Source organism: Calonectris borealis, chromosome 4, assembly GCF_964195595.1.
Source record: "Calonectris borealis chromosome 4, bCalBor7.hap1.2, whole genome shotgun sequence".
Classification (NCBI taxonomy): domain Eukaryota; kingdom Metazoa; phylum Chordata; class Aves; order Procellariiformes; family Procellariidae; genus Calonectris; species Calonectris borealis.
The window spans coordinates 57,839,151-57,860,303 of NC_134315.1; the positions used below are offsets into that span (position 1 = coordinate 57,839,151).

Genomic DNA, 21,153 nt, shown 5'->3' on the forward strand with positions numbered 1-21,153 from the left:
AGGAAGGGGCGGAGTCGGGGCGGAAGCGGCAGTGCCCCGTGCGGGGCCGGGAGAGCGCTGCGGGCGGGGCGGGGTAAGCGGCGGTTGGCGCCCGCCTCACGCGCGGGGGGACGGAGCCGTTGGGGGAGGGGCTGGTCTTATTGTCTCGTGGCCGTTACCGGGCCCCGGCGGCGGGAAGAGGTCGGCGCTCGCAGGAGCTGCCTGAGGGAGAGCAGCCGGGCAGCCCCGGGGGTCCTCCGCGGGCTCGGCGCCCTCTGCGCAGCCCTGGGGAGCCCCGGTTTTCTGCTTCCTCCTCGCCTGGGCCCCCAGACTGAGAACGGCCGCGTCTGCCCCTTTTGCCGTTAGGTCTCTGTTTCGTGAAGGAGGGTTGGCTGGAAACGCCTTGTTGAGGTGTTTATCGGTGAAGACCAGTAATAGCTGATGGCAGGAAAGACACTTGTAGCCTTCGTGTCGTTCATCTGACGCTTGGTGACTTATGGCTAAGCTTTTGGGGAAGAAAAAAAAAAAAAAAAGAAATAAAAGGTTTCAGTGTTGACTACCAGGTCCGATTTTTCTGGGCTGACAAACTGCTGAGAGAAGCTTGGAGTGGAGGTTTTATGGAATAGGTCTGCAAAGGAATTTTAACTCAGTGGTATTACTTTCTGCAGTAACCAAGTTTTAGTGTGCTGTCTTTCTAAAGTTTGGCTTCTGTTCTTCATAGCCTGTGTCTTACTTTCTTGAACCATTAACAACTTTTACTTTATTGATACAACTTTCTGAAATTCTGGCTTGAAGCTCTTGATGAAAAGCTTGTGTGCTTCTCTTTGGATTTACTAGAGGATGCAATGGTGGCCCTAAACTCATTCAGCAAATTGATCGTCTGGATAGAAATATAACTCCCAACCTCCAAAGCTATTTACCTTAAAGCACAAATATTACTTTGTACTAAGTTAAATATTTGCTGGAGGAAAACTACTTTTTTAAATGGCTTATTATGTTGAACCTTTCTCGAATGTTGATGTGTCTGTTTAACAAAAGTTCTGTTTTACCACATAGTAATCAACAAATAAATGAGATCTTTTTCAGGACCTAAAAGGAGGAGGATGTTTGTGTACTTAATTATTTATTTTTAATTTTTTAATTTTCCTGGGAAACATTTGTTTTTAAACCAACGATTTTCTTTTATTACATCGTTAACACAGTAGCTCAGTGAAATTAATTTAACTGTTGTTTAGTGCATGTTGAAAAGGAAGAGAAAATGGTAGCAAACAGTACAGTTAGTGAAAATTATACTTGCTTAATGTTTATTATTTTTAAATAGTCAAGGGGATTTTTATACCAAAGGTAGACAACATTATTTATCTTGTCTTTAAGTTACGTTGCAAATCCTGTGATGTTCATGACTTCTCCCCTTCCCTCTTTCAACAGTGGCTATGTAAATAAAACTGGTATAGAATAAAAAACCCGTCTCTTCCCAGAGAATTTACAGTCTAATTAGAGAAAAAAAAGTGCCGGGAAAAATACTATGAGTGAATAGTGTAATGTCTTGTAGGTTTTGTTAGTTCTGTGTACATGTTTTGTTTTATTGTGCATATCTGTGGCTGCTTTTGTCTTAGTAAGCTGCCAAGGGATTCATAAATTTATCACATTTAATGAAGGATAGTAGTTACGTGAAAATACATAAGTGAGAATGGGCAACTAGGTAGGCTATTAAATCTTCCAGAGGAAAGGCTCTGCATAAATCCACAAGGAAGATGTACTGTGCAGAGCCAAAATAGTGCAGAAAAACAACTATCTTAGAAACAAAAAATATAGGAAACGAAACTTTATAAACGTCTGTGCTTAAAGACAAGCTGTTAGGAGGAATTCTCTGAAGTAGAAGATGGGAGAAGGATGGGATATGGCAGCGTAAGAGTGTACAGCACAGTTGAAGTGACGATGCAAGAAGACCTTACCTTCTCAAGGGAAACACAGGTAAAGTCACTTATAGTCAGGACTCCCAGACAGATTCATTTTGGTTTCTCTTCTGTGAGAGACTTGGGAATAAGATTAGCCTGATTGTAGTTTTACAGTGTATTCATAGACTGGACTTAAAAAAAACCCCACATCCAAACAAACAACAAAACCCTTAAGGAAAATGATTTTTAGGTTTGCTCTAGGACAGGCTTCCTGTGTGATGCTGAACTAAAAATTCACTTTTGTGCTTCAGCTTTTTCACGTGCATGGGAACACAGGAAACTTCCACCTTGCAAGGCTTTTGGGAGGAAAATCTATGAGACGTTCAGTTACTGTTGTGATGAGGGGACATAGAAGTTTTTACAGTAACTAGCAATATAAATAAATCCAGACTGAATGCTTTGCTATTCTAATGAAATAAATATGTAATGAGTTGCAGTCATTACAGAAGCCCGTTTTGTTAAAAATACTTTTTCAAGTTTTTGTGGGAATTAAAGTATTGGAGTAATTCTGTTGATGTTGAAAAGCTCAATGCAAAAAGCAGAGTGGAGTTTTCTGTTGCTAGCCCTCTCTACCTTGTAGTCTGAAACAAAGTCTGTCTTCCTGGTCTGAAAAGTACGTAATTTTAAACATCCCCATAGTTAATATTTCCTATTCTTTTCCAGTTTGCTAAGAAATTGCTAACTTCTCTCTAAACAAGTGGAATAGCAAAATTTAAATTCAGGCATAAGGGAAAAATACTAGTTAACAGCATGTCAGATCAATCATTTGTGGTATATGGTTGTAGTAAAGGAATAAGATTCAGTGCTTCCAGTTGTGAAGAAATATTATGGTGATCTAGTCAAACATGAGAGGATAGAGATCTGTGGCATGTGTAGAGAGTTGAATTGCCAGAATGAATTAGGACAAACATCAGCGCTCGAGCTTTCTGACAGTGCTAGTGAATGAAGTTCTTGCAGTGTAGCCATGCATGTGGCAAAGCTTGTGTCCAGGACAAAAATCTTGTTTCTGGTATTAGCTAATGTGCATTTCATCCTTCTCTAAAATCTCTGTTACAGTATTTTAATAATGCTGCTCTCATCTTAGTAATTCTAGAAACAAATGTTGAATGGGGAAAGAGGAAAATCTTCTATTTGAATGATTACCCTGTAATTCAAGATATGGGCCCTTTGAATGTAGCAGGTGGCTTTATGTTGGTCACTATCTGACTGAGGCTGAAAAAGAAAATTTCCTAGATAAACTTTTGAGGTAGTCACTGAATGATCTTTTTTGTGGCGAAGAGGTTTTTGATGTCTAGGGGAGTAAGAGCAAGAGAGACCTGCTGGGTTAGTCTAAATCTTATAACTTCAAATATGAATTAAAAAAAATATTCTTAAGTTACCAAGGTAAGCATGTTATTTGGCAATTGCACAGTCTGTATGAAAGTTCTGTATGAGGTCAGAAATTACACTGTCCATGTAAGTGTTCTATGAAAAATAAAGGTGGAGAACTTTTTTCAGTGTTCTGGAGTTGGTAGAGGAGACAGATGCATTTAGAAGTCAGAAAATGGGGAAAAGTGATTTACAAAAGATTTTCTCAGCAATTGAGCTCAGGACTTCTTTTTTTTCTGCTTCTTCATGTAGTAGGAAGTTCTAAAATGGTTAAAATTTCTTTTGTGTTTACCTCATGCATTGTGAGCTCTATAGTTGCAATTAAACTGAATCTCTAATAGAGACTTACTTTATTCAGATTGTCATTTGGCTGTTCAACTTACTTATCTATGACCAAAATTAACTTAATTGCTATTTTTTGGCCTTCTGAAATCTCTTATGTGGAATACAAATGGATTAAAAAAGCAAAAACCCCTTAAACTTTTGACTGTTTTAAAGAAAGACAGAAAGATAAGTCCTTTGCTCCCTGAGAATCTTGTAGATACTAAGAATTAACTTAGAAACAACTTACAGCCAATCTGGTTGCAAAAAGTAACTTCCAAGTATGAACCAAAACAGTGGCCTTCATTCCTTGAGAGTTCTGAAAAACATCTTCCGCTGCTCAGCTCATAGGGGTATTCACTTGGTAGCTTATCTTAACATGAGCACTGTTAATTGTCTAACTGTTGATCACCAGCAGAAATATCAGCTAATAAACTTACCTGTTCTTGTTTGAGGATGGTACCTTCATCTTAATAATTTGTATTCTCAATTGGATGAAATAAAGTGAAGAATTAAGTGTGAGTATTGGAAGGAGAGGGATGAGTAAACCTGAGTAAATTGACAAGTGAATCTTAACCTTCGTTAAGTCAATAGTTAGAGTTTTAAAAATACTTAGTTTGATACTTGAGCCTGAATTATCACGAATTTAAAGATACATAATTTAACATGTTTGTTTGGGCTTCCTTGGAATTTAGATGCAAGTTCTTTGACAACTGTAAAGGAGGCGTGTCCCTGGACCACCACGCTGGGCAGAGCAAAGGAGAGAAACAGCTGGAGGATGCAAACAGGAGCTTTAAGTGCAACATTTCTTTTGTTTTCCTCCTGAGTGAAGCTCAACTTTTCATCCCTTGAAGGTTAGCTGCAGAAACGGAAAAGTATTATTGTCCTAAATGGACCCTAGTGAAGTGTCATGGTTTAACCCCAGCCAGCAAATAAACCCCACGCAGTCGCTCGCTCACCCCCCCCACCCCCCGGAGAGATGGGGGAGAGAATCAGGAGGGCACAAGTAGGAAAACTCCCGGGTTGAAATAAAAACAGTTTAATAATTGAGATAAAACAAAGTAGAACAGTAATAATAACAATGAGAACAACAACAATAACAGAATATACAAAGCGGGCGATGCGCAATGCAACTGCTCACCGACAGCATGTCACAAACGGGGGGGGGGCGCGACCCCCCCCCCCCCCCGTTTTTTATACTGAGCATGGTGTCACATGGTATAGAATACCCCATTGGCCAGCTGGGTCCACCACCCCGGCTGTGCTCCTCCCTCCTCCCCCCCAGCAACAGCCAAAGCATCAATGGGCCATCAACGCTCCTTTCACACTAAACCCAAACCACAGCACACCCCCCCAAGCTACTGGGAAGAAAGTTAACTCTGTCCCAGCCAGAACCAGGACATTAAGAATATAATTTGTTCCACTCCACACAGTAAGTTTAATAACTCAGATCTAAATTGACCATATCAGTAGCTGAACAGGGAGTATGGTTCTGGGAAACCAATTTCAGTGTTGTAGCACTGCAAATTTGAGAAGAGAAAGGGACTTTGGTAGGAAAAATAGCAGTAGTATACTATATGAGAAGAATTTGGGACTATATTTGGAAATGATGGGACAGTATATTGCAAAGACACCTTCAGGTCAGGTACTATGAGTGCTTGCAGGATCAGGACCTTTAGTTGAGAGAGATCTGATTGCCTGTATGAACCAAAATGAATCGCTGCCGTATAAATGGTGAAATGACAGATTGGTTTGTCAGGGTTTGGAAATCATTTGTGTATGTAAGTACCTATTCTCAGATTTAAGACCCGATCTTGTGAAACGTGCAATGTTCTTAACTGTCCCTGAAAACCAAGGAAATGAGACATTTGTATTTTTTGTGATGAGAGCTGGAGTTACCTCCTGCTCTGGAGTTTATTCTGCTGTTAAGTGTAAGATATTAGTTGCTTGCACTTTTTTCAGAAATTAGCAATTTACAGTTCATTTTTATTTGGTTCAGAATTACTAACTGGGATGATTAATTGTTGCTCTATTGATACTGTCACTATCTATGTGATTCTTTAAAACGGAATTTCTCATAATATTGACCATAATTTTCATCTTTGGATTTCCCCTTCTCCCATGTGGGGAAAGTAATTAACCAAAACAGCTGCCTTAGCCTAACCCTTCTCCTCCCCCTCACCTTGATATAAGAATGCCCCTCTAAAATTTTTTATGAGTACTTTTAAAAAAAAACAATAATCTGAGTAGCTAATGAATGTTTTATGAGTGAGTGTTATTTAAATTTTTTTGCTTTTTGGGATAAATGCAACTTCAACATGTGCATAAAACCTAGCTAAAGGAGAGTCTAGCTTTTGGAAAACTTATTAAAAACAGCTGCCTATCCAACTAGAAGAAAATGTAGAAATGGCTTTTTTATATATCAGAAAATTCAGCAGCAGATATTGCAACTTCGCTAAGAGCCCTGAGAATCTTGTCAATGAGCAATGGAAGCTCTGTTTTTAATTTGGGGTTAATATAGCTACCTGTGTTTGAGCAGCTAAACTTCAAATCATACTGAGCATTATGCTTACCTCTGTAGACCTGTTCACTGGTTCTTTGTGCTTCATGGAGGTGAATTGTATAATTCTGTGGAGAGTTAGTGGAGAACTTTTTTGTCCTTTTGGGCTTGTGAGTAGATAATTACAGGCAGGTACTGGAGGACTGCTAGTCACTGACTACAGTAACTTGTGTTGTACTGGACAGTCGTAAGTGAGAACCCCTCTCATAGGCTATCTAAGCTTATTTTAAGCAGTACCAAGCCTACATGAGGTGGCTTTACCTGAGGAGGGAGAATACAAGAAAGAGCCAAATCAGAGTCTGAACAGACTCTGTGGAGAAGAGCCAACTTCTCCACAACTTCTTCACAACTGCCAAGTTGTGGGACTAGAGGGTACTAAGCTGATTCAGTGTGTGATACCAAGACCGGTTGACACTATCTAGGTCTGAGCCACTGACAAAACAAGTAATTTCCTGGGCTCCCTGTCACCTGCAGTTGCACATTTCTACCATGTCCTTTACACGGGCACTTTTGCGGCTACATGCTGAACGACATTAATTTACTGCTCTGGCTGAGGAGGAAGAAAAGTCTTGGCCTTTCCTTCCTTCCCAGAATAATTTTTCCTCAGTCAATTCTGCAAAATGTTCTGATTTTACAGCGTGAGCACAGTGCTGCTGTGTAGGTAGATCATGAATGTCACCGTTTCTGCGTTCTTTCTGTCTTTATAGAAGTTCATTTAGGTTCAGAAAAATAATTTAGTCTCTCTGGTATATTCCACCATGTTGCAGCTGAGTAGAGGTAAATTACTGTGTATGTTCACAAAAAATTACTTTGAGTTTTGAAAAAGTTAGTAACCACCCTTATGCTGTCTGGCCCAGCTGCCTCCCAGAGGTTCTCTCTTCAAGGCATTTAGAAGAACAGACCTTTCCTGAGTGTACCTTTGCTTCAGTGCAAAATCCAGAGCCTTACCTAAAATGGTTGAGGGAAGTGACTTTAAGTTAAGATATTATGGACTAAATGAAGTGGGCTGCATACTTATTCCTGTTTTCTGACACTGTCAAGAGAATGGAGTAGGTAACTCTAGTCAGCATCTGCTTATCCTGCTTCAGCAAGATCCCAGTATTAGTTTTTCTGGTTTGTGTGACTTCTGTATGTGATAGTTGTATCCCTGAGAATGGTTGAATTTGACCAGTCAAGCTGCTACTCTGGGTGAAAATGGGCAAGGGCCGGTGTACCTATTGAGCGTACCTGTGAGAAGGTTAATGTTTTACTTGTGCAGTCCCGAGTGGTGGATTTGGAATAATTTGCAAGAAAAGGTGATTAACACATGGAAACTACAGAATAATATACTTTGGAAATAGAAACCTCTTCAGAATTTACCAAAATATTTAGCAGTTCTATACAGCATGATAATGACCCAAAAAGCTGATTATGTCCGGTAAGTCAACCAGAAGAAAAAATTCAGCAGTGAAGTGATTTTAAGGTGAATGCGTATGTCTGAGTGGCTAGAGTGGCCAGGAAAAGATGGGGTTGTATGCTCTACGGGTTCCCATGGAAAATAAAAACAACCCAAATGCATATAAGGGTACTATTTAATATTGAAAGAAGTACTATAGTCAAGGATATGAGTTTAAATGCTAGTAACTGTGGAATTAGCAGGTAAGACTAACTCTTCTTGACTAATCTCCTCAACAGTACCTTCACTATATAGTTTCCTCCACAGAGCTGTACTTAGGGTATTGAGTCTGTCTCAACTTATATGCTGTCAAGATTTATCCACATAAAATAGCTTTTAGGAAAGTAGGTATTTTATTATGTATTGTAGTATTCTTTGTGTGGCAGGTGTATTAATTAAAGAAAAGCAACGGTACTATTATGTTGAGCCACTGTTGTTCTGAGAGAAAGTCATGTAATGTAATGGTTTAAAAATACTTCAGTATGACAATCCTTATTATGATCTTTACTTAATGTCAGGTGGACTTGATTTTATTCTTCCACTGCCTCTTTTTGGATAATTGATTTGGCCCAGTGATAGATGATATAAAATAGTAAATTTGATGTACATATCTACATGAAAAAAAAATCCAATAATCTACATATATCAAACAAAAACCTTTTTAGCTTTTTAAATAATTACATCATATTCATGTAACTGTATAGAGACCTTATTAATCTAGACAGTTATTTGAAAGGCTGATGCTGTTCCAATGTCACTTGTGCTTTATATATATACGTATATATGTATATATATAAAAAAGCCCATACTGGCCTTTCTTAGCAACATTCAAATGTCTTTCTCTTATTATAAGAAAGCTTTCTTCTATAATGATTGTTTTAAGAGTGCCATCTAGTGTCTAAAGCTTTTCAATACGAGTTGTGATTTTTAAGTTAATGGGCAATTTTATTGAGTGATGGAGCAGAAAAATTATTGCATCGTTGTTTTCTATTAAACTGGTATGGAATAGTTTAATAGGAGAAATGTAATTTTCAACCAAGTATAAGGAAGATGAATTTAAGTTTTTAATATAATGAGAAGACGTTAATTTCAGCTATGTTACTGTTGTATTTAAATGCTTTAAAGCAGTTGTGTGTTTGAGGTGTTCATGTAGCATTCTCGAAATGAACGTTTTTTTTCTTCTTACATGTCCTCTTGACCTTCAGTTAGTATCTTGCCAGGCTCTAGATTAATTTTTAATACAGAAACCAATATGGCCTAAATACCCTATATATATGCCTTCTAACAGTTACAGAAAGACAAATGTGTGCATTAGGAAACGGACTATTGTAGATATGTGCTCAGAATTTGTTTTTTCAGTAATATATGGTTAATGTTGTGGGAGATTATTGATTTAAAAAAAAAAAACTCGCTATAAAATATTTATAAACTAAAAAATCTAAAAGGAAATGTTTTCTTTTGGTTTTGTATGTTTTGTTTAATGCCAGAAGTACACTAAAATGTAAAAAAATTTTTACACAGATCATTTCCCTATCAGTGATTTGTATGTAAAGAGATAGTGTATATGTGAAACCATTCTTTTCTCTCAAGAAGGGCCTGCAGTCCACTTATTCAGGCAGGATGTCTTTAATAGTGTCTTATGTTAAAATCAGTTTTAGCAGATAGTGGAAGGACCACTGTTTCAAACCCTCTTTTTTTGTTCTAAATTCTGTATTCTTTTATGAATGTTGTGTTCTGATTTCTATTTCAGGAACTTCAGCTCAGGAGGAAGATGAAAGATAGTGTCGCTGAAGAACATTTATATTTGGGTTTTTCTCATCAGTACAGAGATAGTATCTTTCCTCTTCATACATCTATTTCACTGTTTTTGCTATCCTACTGTGACTGCAAATTATTCAAAATTTTCTTAGTGCCGACTGGTGAAAATGTGGATGATCAGTTTGTGACAAAAAACCTCCTTGGCGATCTTGAGGTCCATTTAATCTCCAGATGTCAGCTTCCAGTGATTGTGCAGAGCTGCTGTTTACCTGCTGTTGTCGTGAAAGATGGCAAGTTCTGCCGAGCTGGGCTTTCCGTTGTCTTAAGGCATATCATACAGAAAACATATGAGGCAGATCCATCTAAAAAGGATGTTTTGGAACTCTTAGGCTTTAAGAAGACCTGCTTAAAAGCCTGTGCTGAAGTGAGTGCTTCTCTTTCTCTTGGATACCTTAATAGTTTTTCTTACAACAATTAAATACTCTGAAGTAGACTCTTAATATTGATGTAGACTAAGTTCTTCTAGTAAGAAAGTTAATTTGCTTAGAAACTGAAGTTTCCTCAATGGAGAAGTATCTGTATTTTGGCATAAAGATGAAAAATAATTCTTTTTAAAGATACTGCTTTCTATCAGCACAAAAAGAACCTTAAGATTCAAAAAAATGCGTCAGATCTTTATTTTGTGTCCAACAGTATAGTTTCAATGAGTTATAAAGTACAGCTCTTCCAGTTTGAAGTAAACTAAGAAATACTTAATTTATTGTTAATTTTGATTTCAAGAGCACCATATACTGTTAGCCTTCATCACTGCCAAAGCGCGCTGGTGGCTTATGTTTAGCTTATGCTCACCAGGATGGTCAGGGTCTTTTCAGCAGAGCTGCTATCTGGCCGGGTAGTCAGTCCCTAGCCTTTTCCATCACAGGGATTTAGTCCATCCTAGATACAGGATGTTTTACTGAGTTTCGGGAAGTTCCTGTCAACCCGTTCTCTAGCCTGTCTGGGCCCCTGTGAATGGCAGCCCTTTCTTGGAGTTTGCTCCACTGAACTCAGTGTCATCCTTGACATGAGTGTATTCCATCTCCCCCTCCAAGTCGTTGGTAAAGGTAGTTAATAGGCCTCAGCATAGACCCCTAAAGAACTCCGGTTCTAACTGACCTTCAGGTAGACTGTGAACCATTAACCACTACTACCCTTTGAGTTGGTATTTCAGCCCATTTATCACATAGCAGTTTACTCATCTGGCAGTTCATCCACCTAGACTTGCCTTCCTCGCTCCTCTCAGGAGGTTGAACTCCAGTATGTCATGATTGCTACATCCATGGTTGCCATTGATTACTGTGCCTTCACCCCAGTTCATCTCTGGGTTGGAGATCTGGGGAAGCATATCCTTCTGTTAGTCCACCTAGCACTAGCATGAAGAAATTGTCCCTGACATCCTCCAGAAACTTCTGGTTCTAATCTCTTCTTGGAACTGCTGGAAAACTTGATTCTATGTTTCAGATGGCTGCAAAGTGAGTAAACTGAATTAAAAAGTTTTAAAACCTTTAAGTACAGATAATAAGGAAAAGAGGACAAGGATAAGAACATGAAAAAAATGAGTAATTTTTTTTAAGGTGTTGTTCGGTTAGACTAAAGATTTTTGATGTTGCATGCTAAAAAACCACTAATAATATAATGTATTTCTGTAAAATAAATGTGCTCAAAATCTGTTTGGTGTAATCTTCTGATTTTATTACCAGCACTTGGTAGAGATGATGTATATAAATTGATCACAGCTTTTCTTCTCATGAGTTACGCAGCCACCCTAATCTTATGCCAGTAATAAGGAATAAAAATATGCTATACTGGATAACTGTTCATTCTGTTATATATAAGATTTAGCTTCCTAATTCTGCTATCGCAAAAGTAATACAAAATACCTGAGCTTCTAGGATTACCAAAGAATGTGTTAAAAGCTGGAGTTACCACCTCTGGCTGGAATTTCTTTGCTTAAAGTGTACAGAAAGGTAGCCTGGATTTTGTTTCCCTTTCTGTAGAGACATTAATTACATAAATTTATCTGGCAGGTTAGCCAGTGGACCAGACTTTGTGAGATCAGCATACCTCTGGCTGTTGAAGGATTTTTGACGGCGTCTCCTGAGCACTGTCAGGCTATTCCTCCTGACATTTTACAGCTTGAAAGGAAGCTTGGAGAACCTGTCCGAGTACATAATGATGACAAAATTCGAAGGCAAAAACTTCAACAACAGAAGGCAGGTGCCAAGGCTGCAGTGCCTGTACTAGGTAAAGAAGCAACAGAGGGAGGAAAAACAGTGGAAATGTATGAACATCCACTCCCAAGTTTGGAACTGAGCATAGCTTTCTCCAAGCTACTTGTCCAGGAAGTATCAGATGCAGTCAACAGGGAGGCTCCTCACATCAGGAGAACAAAAACCTCTGACCTTCCGCTTTTGGACCACGTTTTTGCAGAAGGACTTTATTTCACCTTGGCAGATATAGTGCTTTTGCCATGCATCCATCAGTTCTTGGTAAGACAACAAGTTCTGCAAATATTAAGTAGTGTATATGTGTTTTTTTTAAGAACTGGAAGGTTGTAAAATGTGTTAATTTAAAATATATTGTGGCATTTGCAATGTGAACTTTGCCTGAAACAGGAGATTTGTCTTTGTTTTTGTACAAACAAAAACCAGGGATTGGTGAGATCACCAAAATTACTTTTAAATACATAGCATATCAATACTTAGTAAACACTGTTAACTGTTAAATTATTATGCTGAAATATTTTGGCACCAAGTTGCCCAGAAAATTCCTTCATGAAAATACTTAAAATGGACACTTAAAGTACATTGTAATATGCATAGGAAAAAAAGTAGGTAAGCAGGAACCTATTTTAATTTTGGTTTCAGTGTACGGAGGGGCAAAGAAAAATGAATTCCTACCCAGTTTGTTGTACTTTTACTACATGGATATTATGTGAATTGGAATTCTTTTCAGCAAAGACTTGAAACTTTATGTAACTTTATCTTGACACGGACAGGTATGCCTAAAAGAAAACAAGTACCTTCTAGGAATGCCTTTTAGGGAGGCAGTGAATGAAGAGAGATTCAGGGACTATAGTGACTTTTTAGAGGTGTAAATCCTTGACTTTCCTTACACATAAGAGAGCTGAAGAGGTACTCGGGTATTGATTAGAGGAAGACTTCCAAACAAATGAAGTTTATGCTACTGGTATGTAATTTCTTGAGATTCTCTTGAGAATTTTTTTTTTTTTGTCCGCAAATATTTCTTTTTAAAATATGGTGCGCTATGACTTCTGATTTGCTTATTTCTCCTCATAGTAGGTTAGTTATTCTTAATCTCTGCTGTTGTTTTCTTCTAGTTCCTAAGAATGACTTCTTTGATTGGGAGGAAACATTCCTGTGTAGCCAACACAGCTTTAGTCTCTCTCAAATGGGTGCTTTTTATCAAGCCCTCCACAAAATAAGCCAGTTTCATTGCACATCTGTAGATAAAGATGCGTGTCTAGGACAGCATAATACCTACATATCAACAAACCTTTTATTCTTCTGTGCAGTTTTGTTTTTACAAAACTTAATCTGTATTCTTCTTCAAGCAAGGACTGATCACTGTGACCCTGCTCAGAAATGAGGTGTTGTGTCTAGGGAGCCAGCTTCTTTGGGATATGCTTCAGGCCCTGAAACTTCAGTAATCTGTAGTTTTGTCATTGATAGTATTGTTGCTACTAAACTGTTTTCCACAGTTTGTGGAAGGTCCTTTGTTTACTGCAGTGAAAGGAGAAGTTCCTTGGAAAAGGTTACGTTGCTAGAAGCTCTTGGAGTGAAGTTTGTAACTGAGAAATTACGATTCTCTTTGCAGTCCTATGAGATTGGCTGCTTAATTTTTTTTTCTAATAGAATCTGTGTTCTCTCTATGGTCCAATAATGTACTGATAGAAAGTCCATACTTTCCTTTAGGGGAGTTGAATGTTTTCCAGATTGCGTAAGTAGTTTGGAAATGCAAAGAGTGTGGTCTGTTCAAAGATGCCTTTGTCTTTCTTCTCCGTTGCAGTCAACTTAGCACATTCTCAATACTGGACAAATACCAATGGACTGTTTTCAATTGTCTTCATCCTTGTCTCTTTCCTTCACATCAGGAGGTTTTCGCAGCACAATAACGAAAAACAGTGTATGCTAGCAAAGTAATATGGACACCGTATATAGTGGGTATATGCAAAATTTTGTTCTGAGTGTAGGACTATTTTGGGTCTTGTGATGTGTTTAGAGATCTCAAAAGGCCTCCCAGTCTTTATATGGAGGAATTTGAAACCTTCGAAGAGTTTCACCAAGATAAACCAGGAAAAGCACTGACAGAGCTGGCCGTCAGGGCACCACACGGAATGTGGAAAACTGGGGAATAAATCTTTGCTCCCCGACATAGAATGTCACTATAGAAACACTGTCGCAAGTGACAAAGCTGATTTCAGAAGTTCCTGCACTCCAGGATGCAGTTGCCAAGCTATCAGTTGTGTCAACTCAACTGTGATTTGAATCAGTAAAATATTCATGTCTCTATACCTTAAGATCAATGATTTGTTAAAAGCTTATCTCACACCACTTGTAGGGAGAGCCTTAGTCACTTGGTTATTGAGTCTTTTGTGGTGTATCTCTCACTTCGTACGAAATTTATCTGGGCCTGAGAAGGAGATTCCGTGTGTGTGTGTGTTGGTTGTTGGGTTTTTTGTAGCACTTACCTAGTAAGTGCCAGTGTCTTGCAGATTCTGTTGTACAAATATCTTAACATCTGGATTAGGAAAATATATCCAAATATGTTTTCAGCCTAATAAAGCCATGCAATTTGGCTTTTATTTTATTTACTTTTTTTTTTTAACCCCCGTTTTCTCCCTCTACCCTTTTCTCATCTCTGGAAAGAGGTAGAGCTTAGTAGTACAAGCTTGAGCTCAGCTTCAAAACCAATTTTATAGTGGGAAAAACTTCTGTGGCAAGACTGTGTGACAGTCTTGCTCAGCACAATCTGTGTACTTAGTTTTATGAGGATGTATACACAGAAAAGAATTAAGGAAACGATAACTGTGTCTTTACTTCCCATGACAATAAAATGATACGATGAGGTTGCCTACTACCAGTATTCCTGCAATTACTCTATGAGATTGATAGCTAAGCTGGTGTCTGTTGCCAGGAAGAGCTCTGAGTGAAGTTGGTATTTGCATTTTGATTTTGCAAGTTGTTTTGCCAAATTTGCCTTATGGTGTTTGAAAACAAATGAAATTCCTGGAGAAGATGCTGTCAGTCAGATTCAGAGAAACATCTCTAAAATCAGGATAATTACTAACGAACATTCATAGGTGACAAATATCCAATTTATAACTTCTTTAACCAAGATCATCATCCTCAGTGGATTTCTGGATGACGATAGCAATGTAGGAATCCAGAAGTAGGTTAATATGGCTATCTTTGAATTACGATGATGAGTTATTTTACAGAAATTGTTATTAATTCATCTCTGCTTGCTTTGTTTGTTTTGCAAATCACATAATTGGGGATTAACAGCAACTTCTGTATGGATGATACTAAACAACCCTAGTAAGACAAAATGCTTTCCTACTATTTAAAAAACTTTAATATATTTCAGTCATCTTTATTTTTCCAAGGCATTTTTAAAGAAGAAGAGCATAACTTTTTATAGTAATATTTGATTTACTGGTGCTAGGCATAAGAATGTTCCTGGATCAGATGCTTAATTGATTTCAGCAATCCAACTGAAATTGTTCTGTAGATGTACCATGAGCAGCTGAGAATGCTGTATTTTTTTGCTTTTCATGTGTGACCCTTGAGCCCTGGTGGTCTGCAGCTTACGAACGATATATTGTATAATACATTTTTGTTAGCTCGCACCAAGGATTGTCCTAAAAAAATGGCTTTCAGTTTCATTTTTACCTAAATTATAAGAGCTCTGGGATGATGTTGCTTTATTTCTGTTCTTTGGTGAATAATCAGTTTTCTAAGCAATTATACCTTGATTCCTACAGTTATCATCCAAATTTAATAACTTGCATCTAAAAGCTGTTTGCAGGCAGTGGGTTGAAACTGCTCTTGTTGATGGAAGTGCCAATTCTGTATTAAAATGTTATTTATCACTTATATAACTGGACTTCCTGGATTGTGTTTAAAAAAATCATTATAGTTGCACTTCCACTTAGGGTATGAATGATAATGAAGTCTTCAATGGGTATGTGTCTGGAAAGTATCATACAATAAATATGAGGAGACCTGCCTAGCTGATTGTAATTGTAATTACCAAAAGTAAGATAATGAAGCTGAAGAGTTGTTTTTCATTACCTCATTCCATTTCTGTTATCTTTATGAGGTTAGCTTTGTAACACTTTCTATTAGTTGTAACTGTTCAAAATTAATGGAAGAGTAACAAAAGCTCTGTTCTCCATCTGGGAGAAACCACTATTCCCTTTTTAAAATACAATTTAGAACACTTGTTATCAAGTGTAACAGTGCCTCTTAGAATTGCTTTCAAAATACTTCGTCCTTAACTGAATTAATGTATTTCTGCCTGTGTTACTATTAGGATATTGAATTGATACTAAAATTACACAGTTCATCCTCCTTTTGCTCCTTTAGCTATTACTTAGCTAATTACTTGTGATTACTTTAAGAACATTATAAACACTGCATGCAAGAAATCTGCTTGAAATTTTGTGTCATTTCAGGTGTTCTTTACCAATTCCTATTTCCACACTGAGGACAGATATGTGGAGGAGCACTGTTTTTGCATGGCCTTTTCTGCCTTTTCCTGTAATCTTGATTTTTAATGTTCTGCTTAAAGCAGGCACAGCATCACGGAACAGTAGAGGTTAGAATAGTTGAGGTTGGAGGGCACCTCTGGAGAACATCTTGTCTAACCCTCCTGCTGCTAACTCAAAACCTGACCTAACCCAGGGTCAACTAGAGCCAGTTGCCCAGATCGTGTCCAGTCAGGTTTTGAGTGTCTCTAAGGATGGAGACTTCACAACCTCTCCTGTAAGAGGACGATTTTCACTCTTCTACAACATTTGGGAACCTGAAGAAAAATTACTTCAGTTCACCAGATGCATCCTTTTTAAAATTAGCTGGTCTTCACGTAAAAATGCGTTTTGGGTATCTTTTTTGTAATATGTGCATTGTATTCTTACTTAAGAATTTTTTTTTTTTTACACTTAAAATTCTAATTTCTATTGAAGGCCACATCATCTCACCATCATATATACTTAATTCAGAAAAGAAATATAATAGTTACCATTTTTGTATAAAAATATGAAGTTAAGGTGGTAAAAAAGTTTGAGTAAATATATGATTTTTAAAAAAAAATTTTGATTCAGTGCTAGTAAAAAAAAAAAGTCACAGATGTAATGCAAAGACTTCAGTAAGGACCAGGGACAATGTATGCCTGTGCCTGTTTTGCTGTTACCGTATAGTCAAAGGTATTTCAGGCTTGCAGTTGCTGGCAAAATAGCTGTCAGTGGATGAGCTTTTAAGGGCTGCAAGGTGCCTGTGAGAAGGAAGAGCATTCGGGTACCATAATGTCTTGCTTAGAGTTCAGTATTTATTGCAAATTACTGTTGTGGTTTTTTTTTTCTTTTGTGATTACCAACCGAAATGAATCATTCCCTTGTTAGGAAATAGCAGATAATTAAGAATATTATTTAAATTGTGTTTTCCTGCTCCTGACTGAAATTAGGATTAAAATTGGTCATGTAAACTTTTTTATCCTAGTAAGCAAATGGGAATTATAGATAAAGTCTAAATGGCCAACTGGCAATTCCATCTGCAGGGCTGAGCTCTTAACTAGCTAGCTTTTTGCTATCATACTATGAGTAAGCATGCTCGACATGAAGCCGAGCTCACTTCTGTAGTTCTTGCCTTCTTGTGGCTTGTAGGAAGAAATTTACAGAGGCAAGTAACCTTTCCATTTTATTTTTCTAGGTTTCCAGCAAAAAACAAGGCAAAAATCTGGTAAATTTGCCTCTTATATCTAGTTGGTATCAAAGAGTTCAAGAAGTACCTGGAGTAAAAAAAGCTGCTGGCAAATGCAATATGGAGCTTCTCCAGCTTCCAGAGTTGATGTCTGCTCCAGAGGAAGAGCAACAAGACCTCTCTGCAGTTCCTGATGAATTAGAAGAGGAGAATGAAGACAGTCATTTTATAGGTGGTCCAAGGCCAACTATGACTAAGTTAATGGTAATTTTAGCTTTTTAATGAGTTATTTTTAATAGTAATATTCTGCTTGATTTGGAATAGGTGAAATTTATTAGAATTGCAGAAGCTAAGTGTGACAGCCTTGAACAGTTTAACACATTTGGCCCGTCTTCTGTCTGATATGCATTGACTTAGAAGTGATTTTACTTTTTTGTTCTGTGATGATACTTGATCAATTCAGGAACTGAGCAAAGATAGGGACTGCTGGAAGCCTCATCAATAATTCTGAATAATCAAAGTAATTTTTTGTTTGAATTGCAATATTGTATTCCTCTTTTAAAGATATTTACATAAAGGATGACAAAAAATGTTGCTTTTATGTTTGGCTTCATTATTCTATCGTTTCTGTTGTTTATTTGCTATTTTATTAGAGCTTTGAACATCTGGGAACCCTAATGAGTTTTGTTAAAGAAAACTCTCCATGATGTTCCATAACTCTCAATGGTTTTTTGCATAGAGGCTGACAACATTTCCTAAAAAAAATTAGCAGGGCTTTCTTGTGAAAATGAGAGAAATACATAATTTGAATCCCATATAACATCAAGTCAGCTGCCTGTTTAGTTTCAGTTGGGCTGAAAGTCTTGCACAGTTTGATCTGATGCCATTAAATTCAGTGGGAATTTTGCTACCTACTCCACTGGGTAAAGGATCAGGGTCTTAATTTTTTTCCCCCCTTTCACATAGGAAAATGGTATTGAAGCAAAGTTTTCTCCTCATCCATGCCCCAACTGGACCATAGACTGGACCAATCTACCATCTGCAGTCAGTCCTGGAGAAGGTAAGGGTTTTTATGTATGTATGTATGTATTTAACAGTGCCTTCTTCTGGTGAAGCTACTTAACTGTTTTATAGGAAAATATGTCACTTCTCAATGTATTTCAGAGCTCTGTAAAACAGGTAAGCAGTTTTAAATCTGTTTTAAAATTCAGCCTGTTTGGGACACATGGTGAGATGACTTCCCTCAGGTCATCAACAGCTGATGACCAAACTGGGGATAAAAGCTTGACCTTGATTCCTGAACCATATTTTTCCCCACTGTTTCCCACTTTCCTGAACTTTTCTTCATATCTAGAACAGTAAATTCTGACTACATGATGTTAACATAATCTGCATGAATGTTGTACATGGACTGTATCTCCCAAAGCAGCAGCAGCTGATTTTATTCTGATGAAGATAATATTCATTAGCAAAGTTTGGTAGCTACATATGAATGAGTCTTCCCTTTTGTGGCAGTGTTCCCTGCCCTGAAGGGGTTGTTTGCTTTGCTGAATTGCAGGGCAGTCTGTTGCCTAGTGGCTATAGTTCTACAGAGAAAAAACTGATTTATCACAATGTTTGTTATTTTCATTGGTGTTACGAATATTGAATACTTCTTCCACCACACAGTAGAGTTTCCTCTAAAAGGTCTTATACATACTGCCAGCAGTAAGAAGTTAGTGGATGGTAACTCCATTCTACAGGGAAGAAAAAGGCTTGTGTTCTTTTGTGGAGTCAGTCTAGCCTCAGTGGCATAGAACTTTGAAGAATGCAGAATAGATACGCAAATGTATAGATGCTCTTCAATGACCAACGTGAAATTCCTCACAGAATATGTTAGGAATCACTGAAGAGCTATAGGCACTTACACAAAATACTCTTTTTTTTAATGTCTAACTGTGTGAATACAAGCATGTATTCCCATCTATGATATACAGGCTATAAAAATAAGATCAAATTTGAAGGTTTTTTCCTCTGTTTTGGATCTGTGTGTAGTTCATAAAGCCATGACAAAACCCTCATGTGTACCATGAGTAGATTTATAGTTTTATATAAAGTATCCATCTTTCTAACATGAACTTGATGTTTTCCCCTGGTTTTGTCCCGAGAGAACTCTTTGTTGGGAAGTTGCACACCCTGCTTTAAATATGTTGATTCTTTCTTTCATTTAGCGTGGAAGAAAAAAAACCACAAAACTTGGGTTTGCATCTGTCAACATTACACCATGCTTCTTCAGACTTTATGTGGATATTTTGAATATACTTGTGTTAAAATAGCTTTGTAGCCTTACTGTTGAAATGCTCAGGGAGGATTATATGCGTTGAATTTCTGTGACAAATTCCAGTATTTTGTCGGAAGTGAATAAACATTTTTGCTTATTTCCAATGCTCAGGTTTTTGGCTGTAAGTGTTAGTTCATACTTTTGTCAAGATACCTCTTTTCTATTTAAAAGAAAATTTTGAAAAAGGCGCATAACATACAAAACCACATAATGAATGTGGAAATTTTGTGCTGGAAGGAGTCTCTTGGACTAGGTTTGACTGGAAGAAAAACCAACTCCTGCTGCTTCCTGCCTGGATGTGTGCTCGCTCTCTCTTTTTTCACATTTGCTGAAATAGTTACTAATGATGTAGATATCTGAAATCGGGTTTCAGTTCAATTTTTGGGAAGATTTGTAGCTCAACAAGGTGCCAGGAGAGAGAGATTTCACCTCCCTCCACCTATGATCACAGTGATGCTGATGCCACTTTCTGATTTAGGGAAACTCCAAATGGTAGTGTGTTTAGTCCAGGAGCAACAGAGTCACATAGGACAAAAAGAAGTTTCCCGATATGAGAATTGATTTTGCTTTTAAGTTGGATACATCTGCATGCTTACCTCTGCTGTTCTAAGTGGTACTGTTCTCTGTTTCCTGATTCTTTTTGCTAGTACAGCCTAATCATTGTTATATGAATTGAATTCTCAATATTTTACTACTAAATCCTACCTGGCACACTAAGAAAGTAGTCACTGAATCTGACAGGGTTTTAAACTGGATTTGAATAATGCAATTCAAGCTTTCAAACAGATTACCCCTATAACTGGTAAATAAATTTCCTTTTACTAATGTTCATTGCAGTTGAGACAAAGCAGAGAATGTTTCAGTTAAAACTCACTTTGTTTTTTATCCACAGTAAATTTCATTTGCTTAATGCATACATGATATACTTTCTTCGCCCTATCTCAGATTAGATAACTCGGAATTTGTGTTATACGTATGTGGAACTTCTTGGATTGAATTCTTCAGTCTGTCTGTAAATCTAATCAGACCACCTTGCTGTCACAGTTATTTACTGCAGAAAAGAATTACTGATGATTGCATTTCTAATGTATTATTTGGATTATACATTTAAGTTCTTTCTTCTTTTTTTAATAGGGATTATTTACAGTTGCAAAATTGAAGATTATGACATCATGATTTGCATTTCATTTGCTTAGTCATATTTCTGAAGCAGAACGAGATAGTTAAAGACGTGTTAGTTCTAGTCCTCATGCAATTTTTAAAATGTATTTGATTGACCCAAAATGGAGTCATGTTTACCTTTTAGATATCCTCCAGCTTTTTGAATTCCTGCCATTATGTCAATTACTTCTAAAATATTTGGCTTCTAAAGTTGTGTGTATGGGCCTTGAGACATGTGAATCTGTAAGGCTTTGTGAGCATCTGGACTGTATTTGAAACATTGCAAAATATCCCAAAATATAGTATCTTAG

At 37.4% G+C, this 21,153-nt stretch overlaps 1 protein-coding gene across 4 annotated transcripts in view; it reads left to right on the plus strand.

Moving 5' to 3' along the window:
* The first annotated feature begins 16 nt into the window (after window positions 1–16).
* GSTCD (glutathione S-transferase C-terminal domain containing) overlaps window positions 17–21,153 on the plus strand; it is a 75,009-nt gene continuing 53,872 nt past the window's right edge. Inside the window, exons 1-6 of one of the 4 annotated variants that reach the window (XM_075149682.1) lie at window positions 122–605; window positions 4,322–4,480; window positions 9,372–9,803; window positions 11,446–11,907; window positions 17,371–17,625; window positions 18,328–18,421. In XM_075149682.1, the coding sequence (XP_075005783.1) occupies window positions 9,393–9,803; window positions 11,446–11,907; window positions 17,371–17,625; window positions 18,328–18,421 (1,222 nt within the window). In that variant the 5' untranslated portion in view covers window positions 122–605; window positions 4,322–4,480; window positions 9,372–9,392. Of the gene's footprint in view, window positions 74–121; window positions 1,954–4,321; window positions 4,481–9,371; window positions 9,804–11,445; window positions 11,908–17,370; window positions 17,626–18,327; window positions 18,422–21,153 lie in introns of those variants that run through there. The other 3 variants (XM_075149683.1, XM_075149681.1, XM_075149684.1) reach the window with 3 other exon arrangements.